Genomic DNA, 18,054 nt, shown 5'->3' on the forward strand with positions numbered 1-18,054 from the left:
TGGTAGCACTGATGGAAACTCTTATTTCTATCAGCAGAAAGAGGATACTGTAAACTTGCATATGTTTTGTTTAGGCCAGAGGTGGTCAACTTGCCACATCTGTGCCTGATTCCATAAACAGGAGGTGTGCGCAACTTTTACAGCCAAGGACAGCACACAGGGTAGGTATATTTGCAGAATGTTTGTTTGTTCTTGCTTGATATAGTTTGACAAAGATTAAAAAAGAACAACAGTCTGCAAAAGTAGAACATTTCTTCTGTCTTCTCCCATGATCATCCTGAAGTTTACACTGCTTTACCCCTCACCCATCCAGTGCAGTCAGCAGTTTTGAGAGCCTATTGCTACCGATGGACTTCTTATATACTTTTACTGTATGCTATTAAACTGCTATAATTGTCAGCAATGCTGATACATATATATATATTTTATTGTCTTTCTGAATAAGGGCCACAAGCTCATAAAACGTAGAACAGCAGAAAAGAGCCCTTGCTGTTCACAAAATCTGTTTATTAGGCGTTTGTACATGTATTCAGCAGAGGCAGGCTATGGGGAGGATTTTTTTCTGCAGGTTGTTTTTCTATGAGACCTGTTTATTTATCATCTTCCAGTATTAAAACAAACCTTGATATTTTTTCCAGATATACCGGTGCGCCGTACTTTGCAGCTATTTCAGCACTTAAAGTGGTAAGTAAATTATTATTTTTAAAGAATAGAACATCAATCAATGGGTGTGTGCAGAACAGCCCATACACCCTTGTTAAACATAGTTTAAAAATTAAAATTTTGAAATTTTTACACAAGCGATGTTGGTGTTTAGCCAGGATTTTTTTTAACAGCTGGTCTACCAGCTGAAAATATGATGAGAGTTTTTCTACACACCCATTCATAAGAAAGCATTTATATGAATGAATTTTGTTTGGCTGCTGTTTATTCTTGATGGCAGCAAGTTGCTCTCTGACCTCCTGTACATTACTTTACTTAGGGTGCAGATTTGTCCCATGTATTTTGTACCAAAGATTCAGCCACCGTGATAAAGTCATACAGTCCGGAGCTGATTGTACACCCAGTCCTGTAAGTGTCCATCTTATATTAGTACTGTTAATAATGGATCGCTTTTGATGTGGTCTCTGTACAGTCACCATTTTTACTCACACAGGGATCATCCCAGCGCTTTACATGAGATTGATAAATGGCTTCCAAGATTACACACTCTAGTAATAGGACCAGGTTTAGGAAGAAGTGATTCCATACTGGACACCGCAAAGGTAACAATGTTATAGGGAACATAGAATTATAGGCTGGTCTGGTGAAAAACAATGGATAGGGTCTTCTGATAGGGTCTCTCTGAGATGAGCTTGTGCTGCAGATGGCACACGCGACATTCATTCTTTATAGAAATGCTGGAGACACTGAAGAGAGATCTGCTGTTGTTCACAGGACCACCCATTTAAAGTGTTAAAAGTTTTGATCGGTTGGGATTTGGTTTGATTTGCTATGAGTCGGGGGAAGCACTCAGCCGAGTGCTTGTCTCCTCTTTGCAGAAGATGGGCTCCAAAGACTTTCTATGCAATTTGTCTCTGGCAGCGAGGAAATGGTAAGTACTAAGCTTGGCACCTTTCTTGGCTTGTTCTGTTCTGTTGATCAACCCAGGCCCCAACTGGTCAAAATTTTTGACATGTCTCTTATATGTCAAAGATTTAAGTACACTTACTCATTCAAAATCCATGTATTATTCTTCTAAAAACATTTTTCATTCCTAGGGTATCATTGAAAAAGCCAAAGCAAAAGGTATTCCTCTAGTTATAGATGCGGTGAGTAATGCTGCTTTGATTGGGGGGGAGGGTGATTTCAGGAAATGACACTTAACAAATATTACCTTATATTTTAGGATGGTCTTTGGCTTATTGCACAACAACCTTCTGTTATTCAAGGCTATCAAAGGGCTGTGCTTACCCCGAATTTCATGGAGTTTAGTCGGCTGTATGAAGCTGTGGTAAATATTTATAAACAAGCTGCTTCTTGATATATATATATATAATAAAAATAGATTAGTGAGCTCCATAATACACTATAGATTTGATTTATTATTTAGCCAAATATGTTTGCAGAGCCACAAAATGTGCTGACTAGCATATTCATCTATATTTGCACTGCTGTTATATGTATTTATTCCAAAAGACAGATATACAGTAACCCCCCCCCCCCAAACTTGCGATGGCCCCGACATATGATCAAATCAACATACAATGGCCTCTCAGAGGCCATCGCATGTCGATGTCAGCATCAACATACAATGCTTTTATATGTCGGGGCCATCGCATTAACTGCTATCCGACAGCGCAAAATGCTTAAGCTGCTGTCGTGTAGCAGTGAAATGTGCCCCAGCAGGATCACTTACCTATCCCTGCTGCTCCGGGGTCCGGGCCTTGCTTTCCGGCGTCATTATTACGTAGCTGCGCACGCCGTCCCGGCGCACTAACGTAATAACGTCACCGGAGAGCGAGGCTCTGACTCCGGTGAAGATGCGGAAGACGCCGGAGGACGAGGACAGCATCAGGAGCCCCTGGGAGACCATCGGGAGTGGTGAGGACGCGGTTCGGAGCGGTGGGGACAGGTGAGTATTTAATGCACTTTTTACATTGCACGGATCCCTCAACATACGATGGATTCGACAAACAATGGGTCATTTGGAACGAATTACCATCGTATGTTGAGGGACCACTGTACAAAGTTAAGCCTTATATTACATTTGAAATGCATATAGACCATAAAGCATACAAAGAAAAGGTGCACGTACATTTTTAGTTGTTGAATTAGAATTCACCACATTACTGGGCCCTAGTAGATATAAATAAATGAATATTTTTTTTCTTTTATGTAATTCAGTATTTTCATATAAAAAGTAGTTACTATACTATGCTGAAAGCACAATTCCTGCCTCTCCTGGCAGCATTTGCTTAGTTTCTTACACAAAATCTCTACCTAGTCAATGAAAATGATACACTAATGATCCATAACATATAGGGGTGTGAATTGGCAAGAATCTGGCGATACAATACGTATCGCAATACACGTATGACGATACGATATATCGCAATATATGTGTGCCTGTCTCAAAAGCGATATACTGCGATTAGAGATGAGCGAACTTACAGTAAATTCGATTAGTCACGAACTTCTCGGCTCGGCAGTTGATGACTTATCCTGCATAAATTAGTTCAGCTTTCAGGTGCTTCGGTGGGCTGGAAAAGGTGGATACAGTCCTAGGAAAGAGTATCCTAGGACTGTATCCACCTTTTCCAGCCCACCGGAGCACCTGAAAGCTGAACTAATTTATGCAGGATAAGTCATCAACTGCCGAGCTGAGAAGTTTGTGACGAATCGAATTTACTGTAAGTTCGCTCATCTCTAATTGCGATTTTTACTCATGCAGTGATACCAAATATGTTGATTTTTATTATGTTTACATGGTTTTTATATAGGAATAGGGGGTGATTTGAACTTTTAATATATGTGTGTCTTTAAAACTTTTATTTAAACTTTTTTTTTTTTTTTAAATACACTTTTAGGAGGAATCATTAGATTCCTCAGACAGAAGATTAAAGTCCTATTGAACTCCATTGCTCTGTGATCCAGTGATAGAGTCTAGTCCAGCCAGGCTCTATCACTGACAGAGCCACAGGACAGCAGGAAGCAGAGGTAAGCCCTCCGGCTACCTCCACAGTGCATCGTCCGCGATCGCGCTGCGGTGGGATGATCCATCCCACTAGCCCACCAGGGAGCATTCACAGGATCCTTTAGACACCGCTGTCAGCTTTGACAACGGTGATCTAAAGAGTTAATAGCCAGCCGCGGCGATCGCCAAATATGGCATCAGAATAAATCCCTGGATCAGCGTTCTGTCCCTATAAATCTAATATACATAACCAGCAATGTTCTTACTCTCCAAAAAATGCATCCAGACCCCTTTTAAATTCTTTTACAGAGTTCCCCATGACCACCTCCTCCGGGAGAGAATTCCACAGTCTCACTGCTCTTACAGTAAAGAACCCCCGTCTGTGCTGGTGTAGAAACCTTCTTTCCTCTAGACGTAGAGGATGCCCCCTTGTTATAGATACAGTCCTGGGTATAAATAGATCATGGGAGAGATCTCTGTACTGTCCCCTGATATATTTATACATAGTTATTAGGTCTCCCCTAAGCCTTCTTTTTTCTAAACTAAATAACCCTAATTCTGATAATCTTTCTGGGTACTGTAGTCCTCCCATTCCCCGTATTACCCTGGTTGCCCGTCTTTGAACCCTCTCCAGCTCCACTATATCTTTCTTGTACACTGGTGCCCAGTACTGTACACAGTATTCTATATGTGGACTGACTAGTGATTTGTACAGCGGTAGAATTATTTCCTTGTTGTGGGCATCTATGCCCCTATTGATGCACCCCATGATTTTATTTGCCTTGGCAGCTGCCCGACACTGGTCACTACAGATAAATTTACTGTTAACTAAGACTCCTAAGTCCTTTTCCACGTCAGTCGTTGCTAGTGTGCTCCCATTTAATACATAATCCCAGGCCAGATTTTTGCTCCCCATGTGCATTACCTTACATTTATCAGTGTTGAACCTCATCTGCCACTTCCCAGTCCATGCCTCCAACCTATCCAGATCTATTTGTAACAGTGCCCTGTCCTCTATTGTGTTTACCGCTTTACAGAGTTTAGTATCATCTTCAAAGATTGCTACTTTACTATTAAACCCCTCTACAAGGTCATTTATGAATATATTAAATAGGACAGGACCCAAGACTGACCCCTGTGGTACCCCACTAGTAGCAGCCAATCAGAAAAAGTACCATTAATAACCACCCTCTGTTTCCTATCACTGAGCCAGTTACTTACCCACTTACACACATTCTCCCCCAGCCCCATCCTTCTCATTTTATGCACCAACCGTTTATGTGGAACCGTATCAAATTCTTTGAAAAAATACAGATATATGACATCCAGCGATTGCCCCTGGTCCAGTCTGTTGCTCACCTCCTCATAAAAGCTGATCAGGTCATTGTGCTCAAGGCTTATTGATCTACAAGGGAAATCAAGGCCAACCCATCTCATCCCACATAAGAGTTACTGTTGCACAAATTGTTGTAATGTCAGTGTTGGCTATGATAGAAAGGTGTCAGAGCACACAGTGCATCACAGCTTGCTATCTGTGGGGCTGCATAGCTAAGGTGATATTGCTACATTATTCCTGGTGTAATAAAATCTCATCTGCTGATAACTGACAGGGACACACAGATTATGTTGGTCTTGAGTTGTGTGTCATGATGCAGCCCATCCTGGTCTGTGCCAGGTCAAGTTTTACGTGTATTAATGTGACAGTGACCATTTTTATCATCCTCATTACCTTCTAGACAGGACAAGTAGTTAGAAATACTGTAATAAACAGTACATGATAATACTATATATATATAAAATGTTTATAAATACTTGTCACTATTTCCTGGGGATCTTTTCTAATAGGATCTTGGGCCAGATACCACAGAACACCGTCAGATTTTGTGCAGCCCATGCCTCAATGGGTTAAAGCCTTTTAGGCAGGAAAGCCTTTCACAATATGAGGCAGGTGGTCTTAAAGGGATATTCCGCTGCTCAGCGTTTGGAACAAACTGTTCAGAACGCTGGAGAGAGCACTGGGAGCTTGTGATGTCATTGCCCCGTTCCCTCAATGCAAGTTTATGGGAGGGGGCGTGACGGCTGTCACGCCCCCTCCTGTAGACTTTCATTGAGGGGGCCAGGTTTGATGTAATGAGGGGGCGGGGCTATGACATCACGAGCTCTCGGTGCCGACTCCAGCATTCGTAACAGTTTGTTCCAAACGCTGAGCAGCTGAGTACCCCTTTAAAGGGGTATTCCGATGCTAAAAGTGGTGCGCAAGCATATTGCATTGCCTCAGTTCTGAAACCACCAAGAATCCATTTGCTTGGAGGGTCTTTACCTGTCTCTTCTCAGTTCAGATAGTCAGTGTAGTTTCTAGTAGAGTAGTTGATCTGTAATACAATTCTCAGAACACATTTCCCTCAGTTCTGAATTTGTAGCAGCTGCTGTATTTATCCCATCGGCTCCTTTGCCTGTGGCAAATGTCCCAATAAAGATATATATATGTATATATCGCATGGAAATGCTGATGTAAGCTGCAGGATCTGGTCAGAAAGACTTTAATAAGAGGTGAAGTTGAACTTAGACAGGATTCAGCTGAACCCGATACATGATGTGACACCTCAGGAGGGAGGAGCCTGGGAGCTGAAGACACCACACTGACAATGAAATTGCTACACAACTTCCTGTCAAGGGATGTCGAGCAAAATATGCTAAAGACATTACAGTTAGTAAAAAAGAAAAAAAACGTACTACTATAAGTTATACATCTTGGAGTGATAGTTATTTTGTAATGACTGACTAATGTGCATCCTCAAATCTAGCATTCCTCTCTGCATCCTGTTATGTCCTCTGCTAAGGTAACATGGGGGGACCTGATTTTGAATTGAATGCCACGTCTTAAGTATTTTTCTATACAGTAAGTATGCCCATAAGCTTGTGCTGATTATTTTCATATATATTACATAGAAAATCCTCTGCATAGACAGATTTAAGGTAGCACTATGACTACCTGTAGCCACCACTAGTGTTATATATTTGACTCATAAAGCTTATTAAAATAAAAAAGATACCTGCACTGGGTATTTTTATTCCCTGCTTGCACACATGGTAAATCTTTATTTGCTGTAAAAAAATAAAAATAAATTGCTTCTTCTTTTGGAGGGACCCCATGAGTTTTAAAGGAGATGTTCGGTGCAGACTATTCTTATTCCATCCTGCCCGGCTGTAAAAAAAAAAAAAAAAAGAAAAAAGAAAACAAACTTTCGCTTACCTTCCTACGTTCCCCCGGAGCTCCGCTATAGCTGCTCGGTCAGCTGGGCTGTCTGCTTCCTACTTCCTTTAGCCCGGGACGTCACACGGTGTTTCAGCCAATTACCGGCTGAGGTGGGACATCGCTGCGGCCGGTGATAGGCTGAAACACTGAGTGACGTCCTGGGCTAAAGGAAGTAGGAAGCAGACAGCCCAGCTGACCGAGCAGCTATAGCGGAGCTCCGGGGGAACATAGGAAGGTAAGAGAACATTTTTCTCTTTTTTTTTTTTGCAGCCTGGGCAGAATAGCATAAGAATAGTCCGCATCGGACATCTCCTTTAATGCTTAATAGGCTCTTCCCCTAACACTTTAAGTACATGCAGTTAGAAGTTCAGGATGTGTCGTTGTCTCTTCTGCAATAAAGGAAACATTGAGCCAAAACCTGGGATCACTGTGAACCAGGATAAATGTTTTTCATAATTTATATATATACAGTAGCTTTATAGAGTAAATAAATGAAAATCATAAATGCTTAGGAACTTTTTCTTCTATTTCCAGCTCACTGAGCCAGTGGATAGCAGCGATCAGCATGGAAGTGTACTAAGGCTTAGCCAAGCAATGGGCAATATAACCATTGTTCAGAAAGGAGAATGGGACCTAATTTCAGATGGTGATAAAGGTTTGTGCACATATTGGGAAAACGATATTGTAACATTTGTAATAGCTGACAACTGTATCAATTAAAAACGTTTAGGGTACAGTCACATGTACAGGATCTGCTGCAGATCTGATTGATCATGGCATGAAATCTGCAGCAGATCTTGTACATGTGAGTGTACCATTGACAGGGTTTTCCCACAAAGCCAACTTGGTAAAATCAGATGAGTACCACATATATCTAAAGGAGTTCTAATATGCTGTTTGTTTAGGTGAAATTACTTTCATTGTTCTCCCTCTGGATTTGGGCCAGCTGGTCCAGATTCATGTCGCTTCGCCAAACCAACAACTTGCATGACATCACAGAGATTTATCTGTGCCGTTGAGAGGTGTCTGTGCAGTTTGCGCCTGTGCTGTTGTTTCTGGTGCACATGCAGACTAGCTGTGACCCCTGTCGGCTGGCCAGCTAGTTTTATACACTAGAGGCTGTGATGTCACTTAAGACACTGCCATTAATTACAAAACAGCATTTTCCACTACTTAAGTAAGGTAAGGTCACATGCCATATTTAGCTGTTGTAAATTTGCATCAAAATACAGCATGTGTGGCCCTACCCCATCTCTGCTGGAGGGAAAAAGGGAGATGAGAGATCCTATTTCTGTGTAGCATTGCTGTGGAGAGAATTGGGTCTCATTTGATAGTTAAGACTACAGCTATAACTTCTCACATTAAGCTATTATATTATGCAGAATAGCTTATGCTTACCATTAATGTATAGAACGTGTGGTTATCTCTGTTAGAATATGTAAATGGTAAAAAGTCATTTGTAGAAATGTAATTATATATTTTTTTTACTGGAGAGAACTGGCTTTAGTAATAGACAAAACTAATGCTTGCAGATAACTTATTGTTTTTACTCTGTACTCTTATTACCAGCAGAGGTCAGAGCAGAAGAGACTTATCTATGATGACTTAAGATATCCTTATTTTATCTTATCAGTGTGTGCATTTTGTTGAAATAATTCTTCTGAATTATTATTATTTTTTAAACAATAAAAGTGTAAGTTTCTTCTGCTAGGAGCTCTGTAGGGAATTTAAGTTAGGCAGGGTTCACACTGTTTTTCTTTTAATGCAATACGGGACTTTATACAGCAGGGGGGGAGCGAAAACCGGATGCCCCGTAAACGGTCTTCCCACCGGACCTAAAACCATGGTCTACCGCGGTTTTAGGTCCGGTTAGAGAACCATATACGGGGCAAAAATGAGCCAACTGGAGTCAGCGTTTGACTCCGGTTGTCTTATTGAAATGCATTACATACAGACCGTATACGGTTGGGGGGATACAGGAGCACCCGGTTTTTGCTCTCCACCCAGCCATATACGGTCCCTCATTGCTTAAAACGTAGTGTGAACCGAGCCTTAGATCTTCATTGCAACTTTTGTGGTTCTCACAACCAAAAGTTACAGTGGAACCCTAGCCCAAGCTTTACTAAATAGTGTTTGCAGATAATATGAGGCTATTTTAATAGATTTAAATCTGGATAGTTGAAACCCCCAAATTCTAGTTAATCTTGCTCCTTGTTTAGATGTATCGCAGATGACTCTATTAAAATGTTCTTGTCCTTTGCAAAAGTTTTATATAATATAGATAATAACAAATATATTTGTAATATACATTGGTTAAAAAAAAATCCTAGCTTGTCCCTGCAGCTATTGGCTGTGTGTCTCTGCAGACTCTAAATACAGGAATTGTGGGTGGACAAGCGGGGCTCTGTACACTGAGGACAAGCGGGGCTCTGTACACTGAGGACAAGCGGGGCTCTGTACACTGAGGACAAGCGGGGCTCTGTACACTGAGGACAAGCGGGGCTCTGTACACTAAGGACAAGCGGGGCTCTGTGCAGTGAGGCTCTGTGACATATTCCAGGCTTACACAGCAGGATAATTGACAAGCCAGTAGCCTGCACAGAGCCCTGCTTGTCCTGTCCTCACTTCCTGTATCTTGTCTCTGCATAGAGATACACAGGCAATAGCTGCAGAGACAGCATTTATTTTACCCAAAAATATACACATTTTTTAACTGTATATTTTGACAAATATACGTATGTTATCTATTACATAAAGTTTTTGCAAACGACAGGTGCGCTTTAACCATTCTAGTTGTAATTATTTATTAAAGCAGAATTGTAATTAATTTCCTTTTGTATTGAAGTTTTAGTGTGCAATCATGAAGGTAGTAGCCGACGTTGTGGAGGACAGGGCGATATCTTAGCTGGTTCTCTTGGCGTCTTAGCACATTGGGCATTTCTTGCTGGACCAGAAAAAATAAATGGGTATGTTATGTAAAATCAAAACTTGCTATTATTTATCTTCCAAAATTTGTTTTTACAAATAACTGGCAAAAAAATAGCTTTTTTGTTTTTGCACTGATTTTTTTACATTTATTTTTAAAGGGGTACTCCGGTGAAAACTTTTTTTCTTTTAAATCAACTGGTGACAGAAAGTTAAACACATTTGTAAATTACTTCTGTTAAAACATCTTAATCCTTCCAGTACTTATTAGCTGCTGAATGCTACAGAGGAAATTCTTTTCTTTTTGGAACACTGATGACATCACGAACACAGTGCTCTCTGCTGACATCTCTGTCCATTTTAGCAACCATGCAATCCCACTAAGGACAACAATAAATAAAGCATTATTATTATTACGTCAACAGAGAGAACTGTGCTTGTGATGTCATCAGAGACCATTCCAAAAAGAAAAGAATTTCCTCTGTAGTATTCAGCAGCTAATAAGTACAGGAAGGATTAAGATTTTTTAATAGAAGTAATTTACAAATATGTTTAACTTTCTGCCACCAGTTGATTTAAAAGAAAAAAGGTTTTCACTGGAGTTCCCCTTTAAAGTAGTTCCATAGTTTAAGATTATCTTTATCCTTTAACCTGCTGATGACGGCATCTGAAGTGAAAGTAAACATCTGTGGTACCTGCCTCCTATTGTTGACTCACTGATGTAGCCTGGGTTAGGCAGGCAAGATCAGTGGATCAGCAATCTTGCTGTGTAATGCTGTTCAGTGAATAGCAGAGTTTCCTACACAAGCAGAGAGTGAGTGCTATTCACTGCCAGTCCAGCAGGAGACCAAAGTCTGTGCTTTTGAGCAGACTGAATGCTGTCTGGACCAGAAGGGAGACCCCCTAGTGGCCATATTTTTAAGGCCATGAAAGTGACAGCCTTTTTCTTTTTACAGGGAGTAAATTACAAATCTTATTTTATCTGCTGTATCATATGCAAAATGTATTTTAATGACAGTGCCCATTTCAGGCCAAAATGGGCTGAGTCCTTAAGGGGTTAATAAGAGTAAAAAATGCTCTTTCCTAGCGTAGAGCTGTAAATACATTACTAGGTTTTACACTGTCATGTTGCTGCACTTGACACTAGAAGACGTTCCCTTTCCTAGGTGGCCATATACAGTTCAAAGTGTTGCTCATTATTTATTCATTCATGCTTTCTGTTTGCAGTTGGACACACAGCATAATTTCCATGTCTGCCACATATAGATGCCAGTCATCTGAAGTATGTTTTTGGAGGAAACATACCATCTCCATGCAGACTCTCCCGCTTTCCTCTGACCTACTCTGATTCAGTGTTTGACACTAAATATATAGGTTACATAGAGGTGTGAATGAGCACTGAAAATAAACATAACACAATATTTTGGCACTTTTCCCCAAAGCATTCTGAAAGTGGCACAACTTATAGTTGACTGTGTTCAGCTGGTCTGTCCTGGCATATGCTGACAGTTTTATGGTTAGAAAATGTTACATTTGCCCTATATTTTAGATGGTACTTTGAGCTAATAAGAATTATATGACAAATAATCATGCTATTTTAACTTTTTAGACAAATGAATCTAAATTCTTTAAAAAACAGCACGACCGCTGTCCCCAGGTGGTGTGTGGTATTCTAACTTGGCTCCATTCACTTCAATGGAACTGAGCTGCAATACCTCACACAACCTGAAGGTATGTTTTTCTAATTCTTAATAACCCTTTTACTTTTGCCACTTATTCTGGCATTCTTCTGAGCTGAAAGATATTCAGGGTAATATACATTGCAGAAATTCCAAGGACAGACACTTAGGGGGGAGATTTATCAGTGTGTCTGTGTTCAGCCACTTCCCAGCCTTTTTTTTTTTTGGCTTCTGTGCACCAAATTTATCAAAATGGTGCAAAAAATAAAAAAACACATCAGAACTTGCTGTAGGATGTCCTTTCTCGAAGCTATGGCTTTTGCTATGGTGTTTTTTTTTGTTTTTTTTTTAACGTTTGCGCATTATTTTTGCGCCTTTTTAAAAGACGCAGTTAATAAATCTTGTCCACTGCCTAGTCAAGAAAGAAGTACTCCATTTTATATACACTTTTGCCAGAGTTGTCTATTTAGAAATTGTGCAAAATTTTTGCGACAAACTTCAGCCAATGATAAATCTCCACTTTTAGACAGTAGATGGTGATTTAGCCCAATTTACTGATTTAATTCTGTATCTCTAATGCCAATTCCCAAGGAATATGCTGTAGTCTGTAATATGTTCCAGAATATATGCTGTAAACCTCCATGTGACTAAAAGTTCTGATTTGTTTCTATCCCTTTTTACCTGTTATATTTTCAGACCTGAATGTGAACATGGTGTTCATTTTAACCCTTTGTACTCTATTGCAGTCAAAATCCTTTTGTGGTGGCAGCATTTGGAGCCTGTTCTCTTACAAGGCAATGCAATCTTCAAGCATTTCAGAAATATGGCCGATCTATGACTACAACAGACATGATCTCAGAAGTTGGAACAGCTTTTAGCAAGCTCTTTGAAACCTGATACAGCATATTGTGAATGACTGCTTTATTCATAGACTAACACTATAATGCACAAAAGACACTTGTTCCTGTGCAGTAGCAGTATGAACAACATGCAACACTTATTTTCCTTTTTCCTGGGGGGGGGGGGGGGGGGGGAGAGCGGCAGAAGAGGAAAAAACCCAAATTCCAGGTTTGTTTATCGCTGTACCAAAAATAAAAATTAGAATTACAGGGCAGAAGTTAAAGTGCACATTCACAATAAAGGAGCCCAGATTTGTTTGCAGTCATGGCCACACACTGGACCTACCTTTAGTATGAGATTGTTACTTCCCGCCTAGTTCAGTTAAGTATTGGTGTTCTGAACGGTGATAACAAGCTTTATAGAAATGAACAGCATTAAGTGTAGATGAGCACTGTCCAGTGACTCCCGCTCGCCCTTGGTGATAAGTGCCTGCTGTTAGGTTTCATTGTAATGAGTTCTTTGTCAGAGCTTTTAATGCATTGATCTTAATGTACATCATAGTTTGTATGCAATTTTTGAAAATATTCACAGGAAAGTAGTATAAAGGTATTCAAAGGCTCTATTGTCTTAAGTTAATTTGGTGATTTTTACTTTTAAGCAAGATCTCAGATTTAGGTAAGTTGTTTCAAATGAAAGTAAAATAAATATCCTTTCATTTTGGACTATTTTTCATTAAATGAGACTTTAAATGATTTTACTGTATTAGTCCATTGCTGCTACCCAAAAAAAACTTTGACAATTTATTTTGAGGAGGGCCCATTGAGCTTAAAGGGGTTATTAATCATCAGTTGCTTTTAGTACTTACCTGTCAGACAGTAATGGACACGTTTAGGAACGTGACAACACTCAATTTTTCATCAGACACCCCACCCCCAACAACCCCAACCCGCCCCCCCCCCCATGTCGACGATCGGCGCAAATCGCAAGTGAATTCACACTTGCGATATGCGCGATTCCGGTGCCCCGGTGTCTATGGTGACCCGGAATATAAGGGGGATCGCGGGTGTCTAAGACACCCACAATGCCCCTGAAGAGATAGGAGTGAGGTGGCAGGGGTGCCACCCCTCCTATCCCTGCTGTTGGTGGTCTAGACGCGACCACCAATAGCAGATCAGGGGGGGTTAACTTTCGTTTACCCCGTCCTGCCCACCCACAATAGGCGGGGCAGAACGGGGAAACGACAGAGGACCGGCGCCGGAGTCCACTTACCAATCTGCGGAGGCAGCGGAGCGACGATCGGCATCGGAGATAGGCGGGCAGCAATGTTGTGCAGCAGGCTCCCTGGATCCGACGGAAGCCGGTAAGTTGCCTAGCAACATCTGGAGGGCTGCAGTCCGAGACCACTATATAGTGGTCTCTATACTGTAGAACTCCAGCTGTTGCAAAACTACAACTCCCAGCATGCCCAGACAGCTGTTTGGGCATGCTGGGAGTTGTAGTTTTGCAACAGCTGGAGGACTACAGTTTGAGACCCTATATGGTAGTCTCTGAACTATAGCCCTCCAGATCTTGCAAAACTACAACTCCTAGCATGCCAACACAACTGTTTGCTGTCTGGGCAAGCTGGCCCTCCAGATGCTGCAAAACTACAAATACCACAGTTTGCAGTAGTCTCTATACTGTAGCTCTCCAGATGATGCAAAACTGCAAATCCCAGCATGCTGGGGGTTGTAGTTGTGATCCCTCCAGCTGTTGCATAACCATCTCCCAGCATGCCCTTCGGTGATCAGTACATGCTGGGAGTTGTAGTTTTGCAACAGCTGGAGGCACACTGGTGGGAAAATATTGTTAGATAACAGAACCTAACTGAAGGTTTTCCAACCAGTGTGCCTCCAGCTGTTGCAAAAGTACAACTCCCAGCCTGCATGGTCTGTCAGTACATGCTGGAAGTTGTAGTTTTGAAACAGCTGGAGGTTTGCCCCCCCCCCCCTCCCCCTGGTGTTGCCCTTTACTTTTTATTTTCACAAGAGGTAAAAGGAAAAAAAAAAAAATTTGTAACGCAATTTCTCCTGAGTACGGAAATACCCCAGATGTGGGCGTAAAATGATCTGCGGGCGCATAACAAGGCTCAAGAGTGAGAGCGCACTATGTACATTTGAAGCCTAAATTGGTGATTTTACAGCGGTTCTGACATAAACGCAAAAAAATAAATACTGACAAGTGACCCCATTCTGGAAACTACACCCCTCACAGAATGTAACAAGGGGTATAGTGAGCCTTAACACCCCCACAGGTGTTATTTTCATTTTCCCATCCAACTTTAACGAAAATGTGTCAATTTTTTTTCACTAAAATGCTGGTGTTACCCTAAATTTTTCATTGTCACAAGGGAAAATAGGAAAAAAAAGCCCCCCTAAAATTTGTAACCCCATTTCTTCTGAGTAAGAAAATTCGCCAAAGGTGGATGTAAAGTGCTCGGCGGGGAACTACAATGCTCAGAAGAGAGGGAGCGCCATTGGGATTTTGAAGAGAAAATGTGTCCGGAATTGAAGGCCACGTGTGTTTACAAAGCCCCCATAGGACCCCCCAACATGTGACCCCATTTTGGAAACTTCACCCCTCACGTAATGTAATAAGGGGTGCAGTGAGCATTTACGCCCCACAGGTGTCTGACAGACTTTTGGAACAGTGGTCCGTGAAAATGAAAAATTTAATTTTTCATTTGCTCAGCCCACTGTTCCAAAGATCTGTCAAACGCCAGTGGGGTGTAAATACTCACTGCACCCCTTATTAAATTCTGTGAGGGGTGTAGTTTCCAAAATGGGGTAATGGGGGGGTCCACTGTTCTGGCACCACGGGGGGCTTTGTAAACGCACATGGCCCCTGACTACCATTCCAAACAAATTCCCTCTTCAAAAGCTCAATGGCGCTCCTCCTCTTCTGAGCATTGTAGTTCGACCGCAGGGCACTTGACGTCCACACAGGGGGTATTTCCATATTCAGAAGAAATGGAGTTACAAATTTTGGGGGGTATTTTCTGCTATTAACCCTTGCAAAAATGAGAAATTTGGGGGTAAAAACACATTTTAGTGAAATTTTATTTTTTATTTTTTTTTACATATGCACAAGTTGTGAAACCCCTGTGGGGTATTAAGGCTCACTTAATTCCTTGTTACGTTCCTCAAGGGATCTAGTTTCCAAAATGGTACGCCATGTGTTTTTTTTTTTTTTGCTGTTCTGGCACCATAGGGGCTTCCTAAATGTGACATGCCCCCGACCAAAATTTGCTCTCAAAAAGCCAAATATGACTCCTTCCCTTCTGAGCATTGTAGGTCGCCGTAGTGCACTTCAGGTTAAGTTATGGGGTACCTCCATACTCAAAAGAGATGGTTACAAATTTTGGGGGGTATTTTCTTCTATTAACCCTTGCAAAAATGGCAAATTTGGGGGGAAACACATTTTAGTGAAAAAAAATTTTTTTTTTTTACATATGCAAAAGTCGTGAAATCCCTGTGTGGTATTAAGGCTCACTTAATTCTTCGTTACGTTCCTCAAGGGGTCTAGTTTCCAAAATGGTATGCCATGTGGGGATTTTTTGCTGTTCTGGCACCTTCCTAAATACAACATGAACCCCAAAAACCATTTCAGAAAAACGTACTGTCCAAAATCCCCTTGTCGCTCCTTTGCTTCTGAGCCCTCTACTGCACCTGTCGAACACTTTACATAGACATATGAGGTATGTTCTTACTCGAGAGAAATTGGGCTACAAATAGAAGTATACATTTTCTCCTTTTACCCCTTGTAAAAATTAAAAAATTGGGTCTACAAGAACATGCAAGTGTAAAAAATGAAGATTGTGAATTTTCTCCTTTCCTTTGCTGCTATTCCTGTGAAACGCCTAAAGGGTTAAAATGCTGACTGAATGTCATTTTGAATACTTTGGGGGGGGTGCAGTTTTTATAATGGGGTCTTTTATGGGGTATTTCTAATATGAAGACCCTTCAAATCTACTTCAAAACTGAACTGGTCCCTGAAAAATAGTGAATTTGAAAATTTTGTGAAAAATTGGAAAATTGCTGCTGAACTTTGAATCCCTCTGATGTCTTCCAAAAGTAAAAACACGTCAATTTTATGATGCAAACATAAAGTAGACATATTGTAAATGTGAATCAAAAATAATAATTATTTGGAATATCCATTTTCCTTACAAGCAGAGAGCTTCAAAGTTAGAAAAATGCTAAATTTTCAATTTTTTTCATCAAATTTTGGGATTTTTCACCAAGAAAGGATGCAAGGTACCACAAAAATTTACCACCATGTTAAAGTAGAGTATGTCACGAAAAAACAATCTCGGAATCAGAATGATAACTAAAAGCATTCCAGAGTTATTAATGTTTAAGGTGACAGTGGTCATATGTTCAAAAAACGCTCTGGTCCTAAGGTGTAAAATGGCTGGGTCCTTAAGGTGTTAATGGACTGAAGACAGTCTATTTCTGACTAGTTTGATCAAACTTCCCCGTAAGACTTTAAAAGTTTGTGCTGAAGTTGGACCATATGCTTTTACTTGTAGAGACTACATATAGTCCTACAAACATAGTGGGTTTGCTGTAGTATAAGTTGGCATTCAGTACACGATAGGAATAGTTGTAGATCAGCTCAGAGTCTTCATGCACCACAGGCACTAGTAGTAAAGTCCAGAGCCACGGATGCAGGGAACCTGGTAGATGCAGACAAATGGAAAAAGATGGATCCATCTCCAGGAAAAACAATGTCTGATAAAACTTAGCGTTTAATAGTGCACATTAAAAATGGTATGCTACTGTAATGACAAGTGACATGTAAATAAAAAGAGTGAAACTCCGATGCGTTTCGAGCCTAAGCACTTAGTCATGGCATTTCTTTTGCGGTTATAGATCTTAGGGTGGATTTACATGTAGTATTTGGGCCAGTATATTTAATCCAAACTCTGAGTCGAATAAAAAAAAAATCCCAGAGGAGTCCCATGGCAATTAAATGCACATTACCCCTAGGGGGACAAAACACTAAATTGTTCTGAAGTCACATTGGCACTTAATAAATATTTTTTTTTTGGTCTAACAGATTCCAGTGTCCTCTTTACACTCTTAACCTCCTGAGCGGTAATCCCGAGCGTGACTCGGGGTTAATTTTCCCTGCCAGGATCGGTAACCCCGAGTCACGCTCGGGGTAGAATTGCAGAGTTCCCGGCCGGGCTGCACGATATATCGCAAAAGCAATGCGATATAGCGATGCGGCCCCCGGGAAAACATGCGATTATCTGCTCTGGTCGGCTCCTGTTGCGGGGGCCGGCCAGAGCAGGTAAAAAAAAATACTAAAAGTCAGTGTTTCCCTACCAGGGGGCCTCCAGCTGTTGCAAAACTACAACTCTCAGCATGCCTGAACAGCCAAAGGTTGTCCGGGCATGCTGGGAGTAGTAGTTTCACAACAGCTGGAGGCACCCTGTTAGAAAAACACTGAGCTAAGTGTAAAAGGAAAAAGTAGTAAAATAAAAAAAACTTTTGCTCACCTAATCCCGGTCCCTGCAGATGCCGTTCCCCTCTGTGCGGTCCAGGGTGTCCTCTCTTCACTATTCATCTTCTAGGACCTTTGACTTTTCAGCCAATCACAGGCCGCAGTGGTGTAAAGCCTGAAGCCTGTGA

At 41.1% G+C, this 18,054-nt stretch overlaps 1 protein-coding gene across 6 annotated transcripts in view; it reads left to right on the forward strand.

Moving 5' to 3' along the window:
* Nucleotides 1-13,135, forward strand: part of NAXD (NAD(P)HX dehydratase) — a 95,571-nt gene extending 82,436 nt beyond the window's left edge. For 3 of the 6 annotated variants that reach the window (XM_056555751.1, XM_056555749.1, XM_056555750.1), the window contains exons 4-11: nucleotides 639-684; nucleotides 983-1,071; nucleotides 1,157-1,265; nucleotides 1,761-1,811; nucleotides 1,889-1,993; nucleotides 7,467-7,587; nucleotides 9,778-9,898; nucleotides 12,283-13,135. In XM_056555751.1, the coding sequence (XP_056411726.1) occupies nucleotides 639-684; nucleotides 983-1,071; nucleotides 1,157-1,265; nucleotides 1,761-1,811; nucleotides 1,889-1,993; nucleotides 7,467-7,587; nucleotides 9,778-9,898; nucleotides 12,283-12,433 (793 nt within the window). In that variant the 3' untranslated portion in view covers nucleotides 12,434-13,135. The remainder of the gene's footprint in view (nucleotides 1-638; nucleotides 685-982; nucleotides 1,072-1,156; nucleotides 1,266-1,760; nucleotides 1,812-1,888; nucleotides 1,994-7,466; nucleotides 7,588-9,777; nucleotides 9,899-12,282) is intronic. The other 3 variants (XM_056555753.1, XM_056555752.1, XM_056555755.1) reach the window with 2 other exon arrangements.
* The last annotated feature ends 4,919 nt before the right edge of the window (nucleotides 13,136-18,054 follow it).

Source organism: Hyla sarda, chromosome 2, assembly GCF_029499605.1.
Source record: "Hyla sarda isolate aHylSar1 chromosome 2, aHylSar1.hap1, whole genome shotgun sequence".
Classification (NCBI taxonomy): Eukaryota; Metazoa; Chordata; class Amphibia; order Anura; family Hylidae; genus Hyla; species Hyla sarda.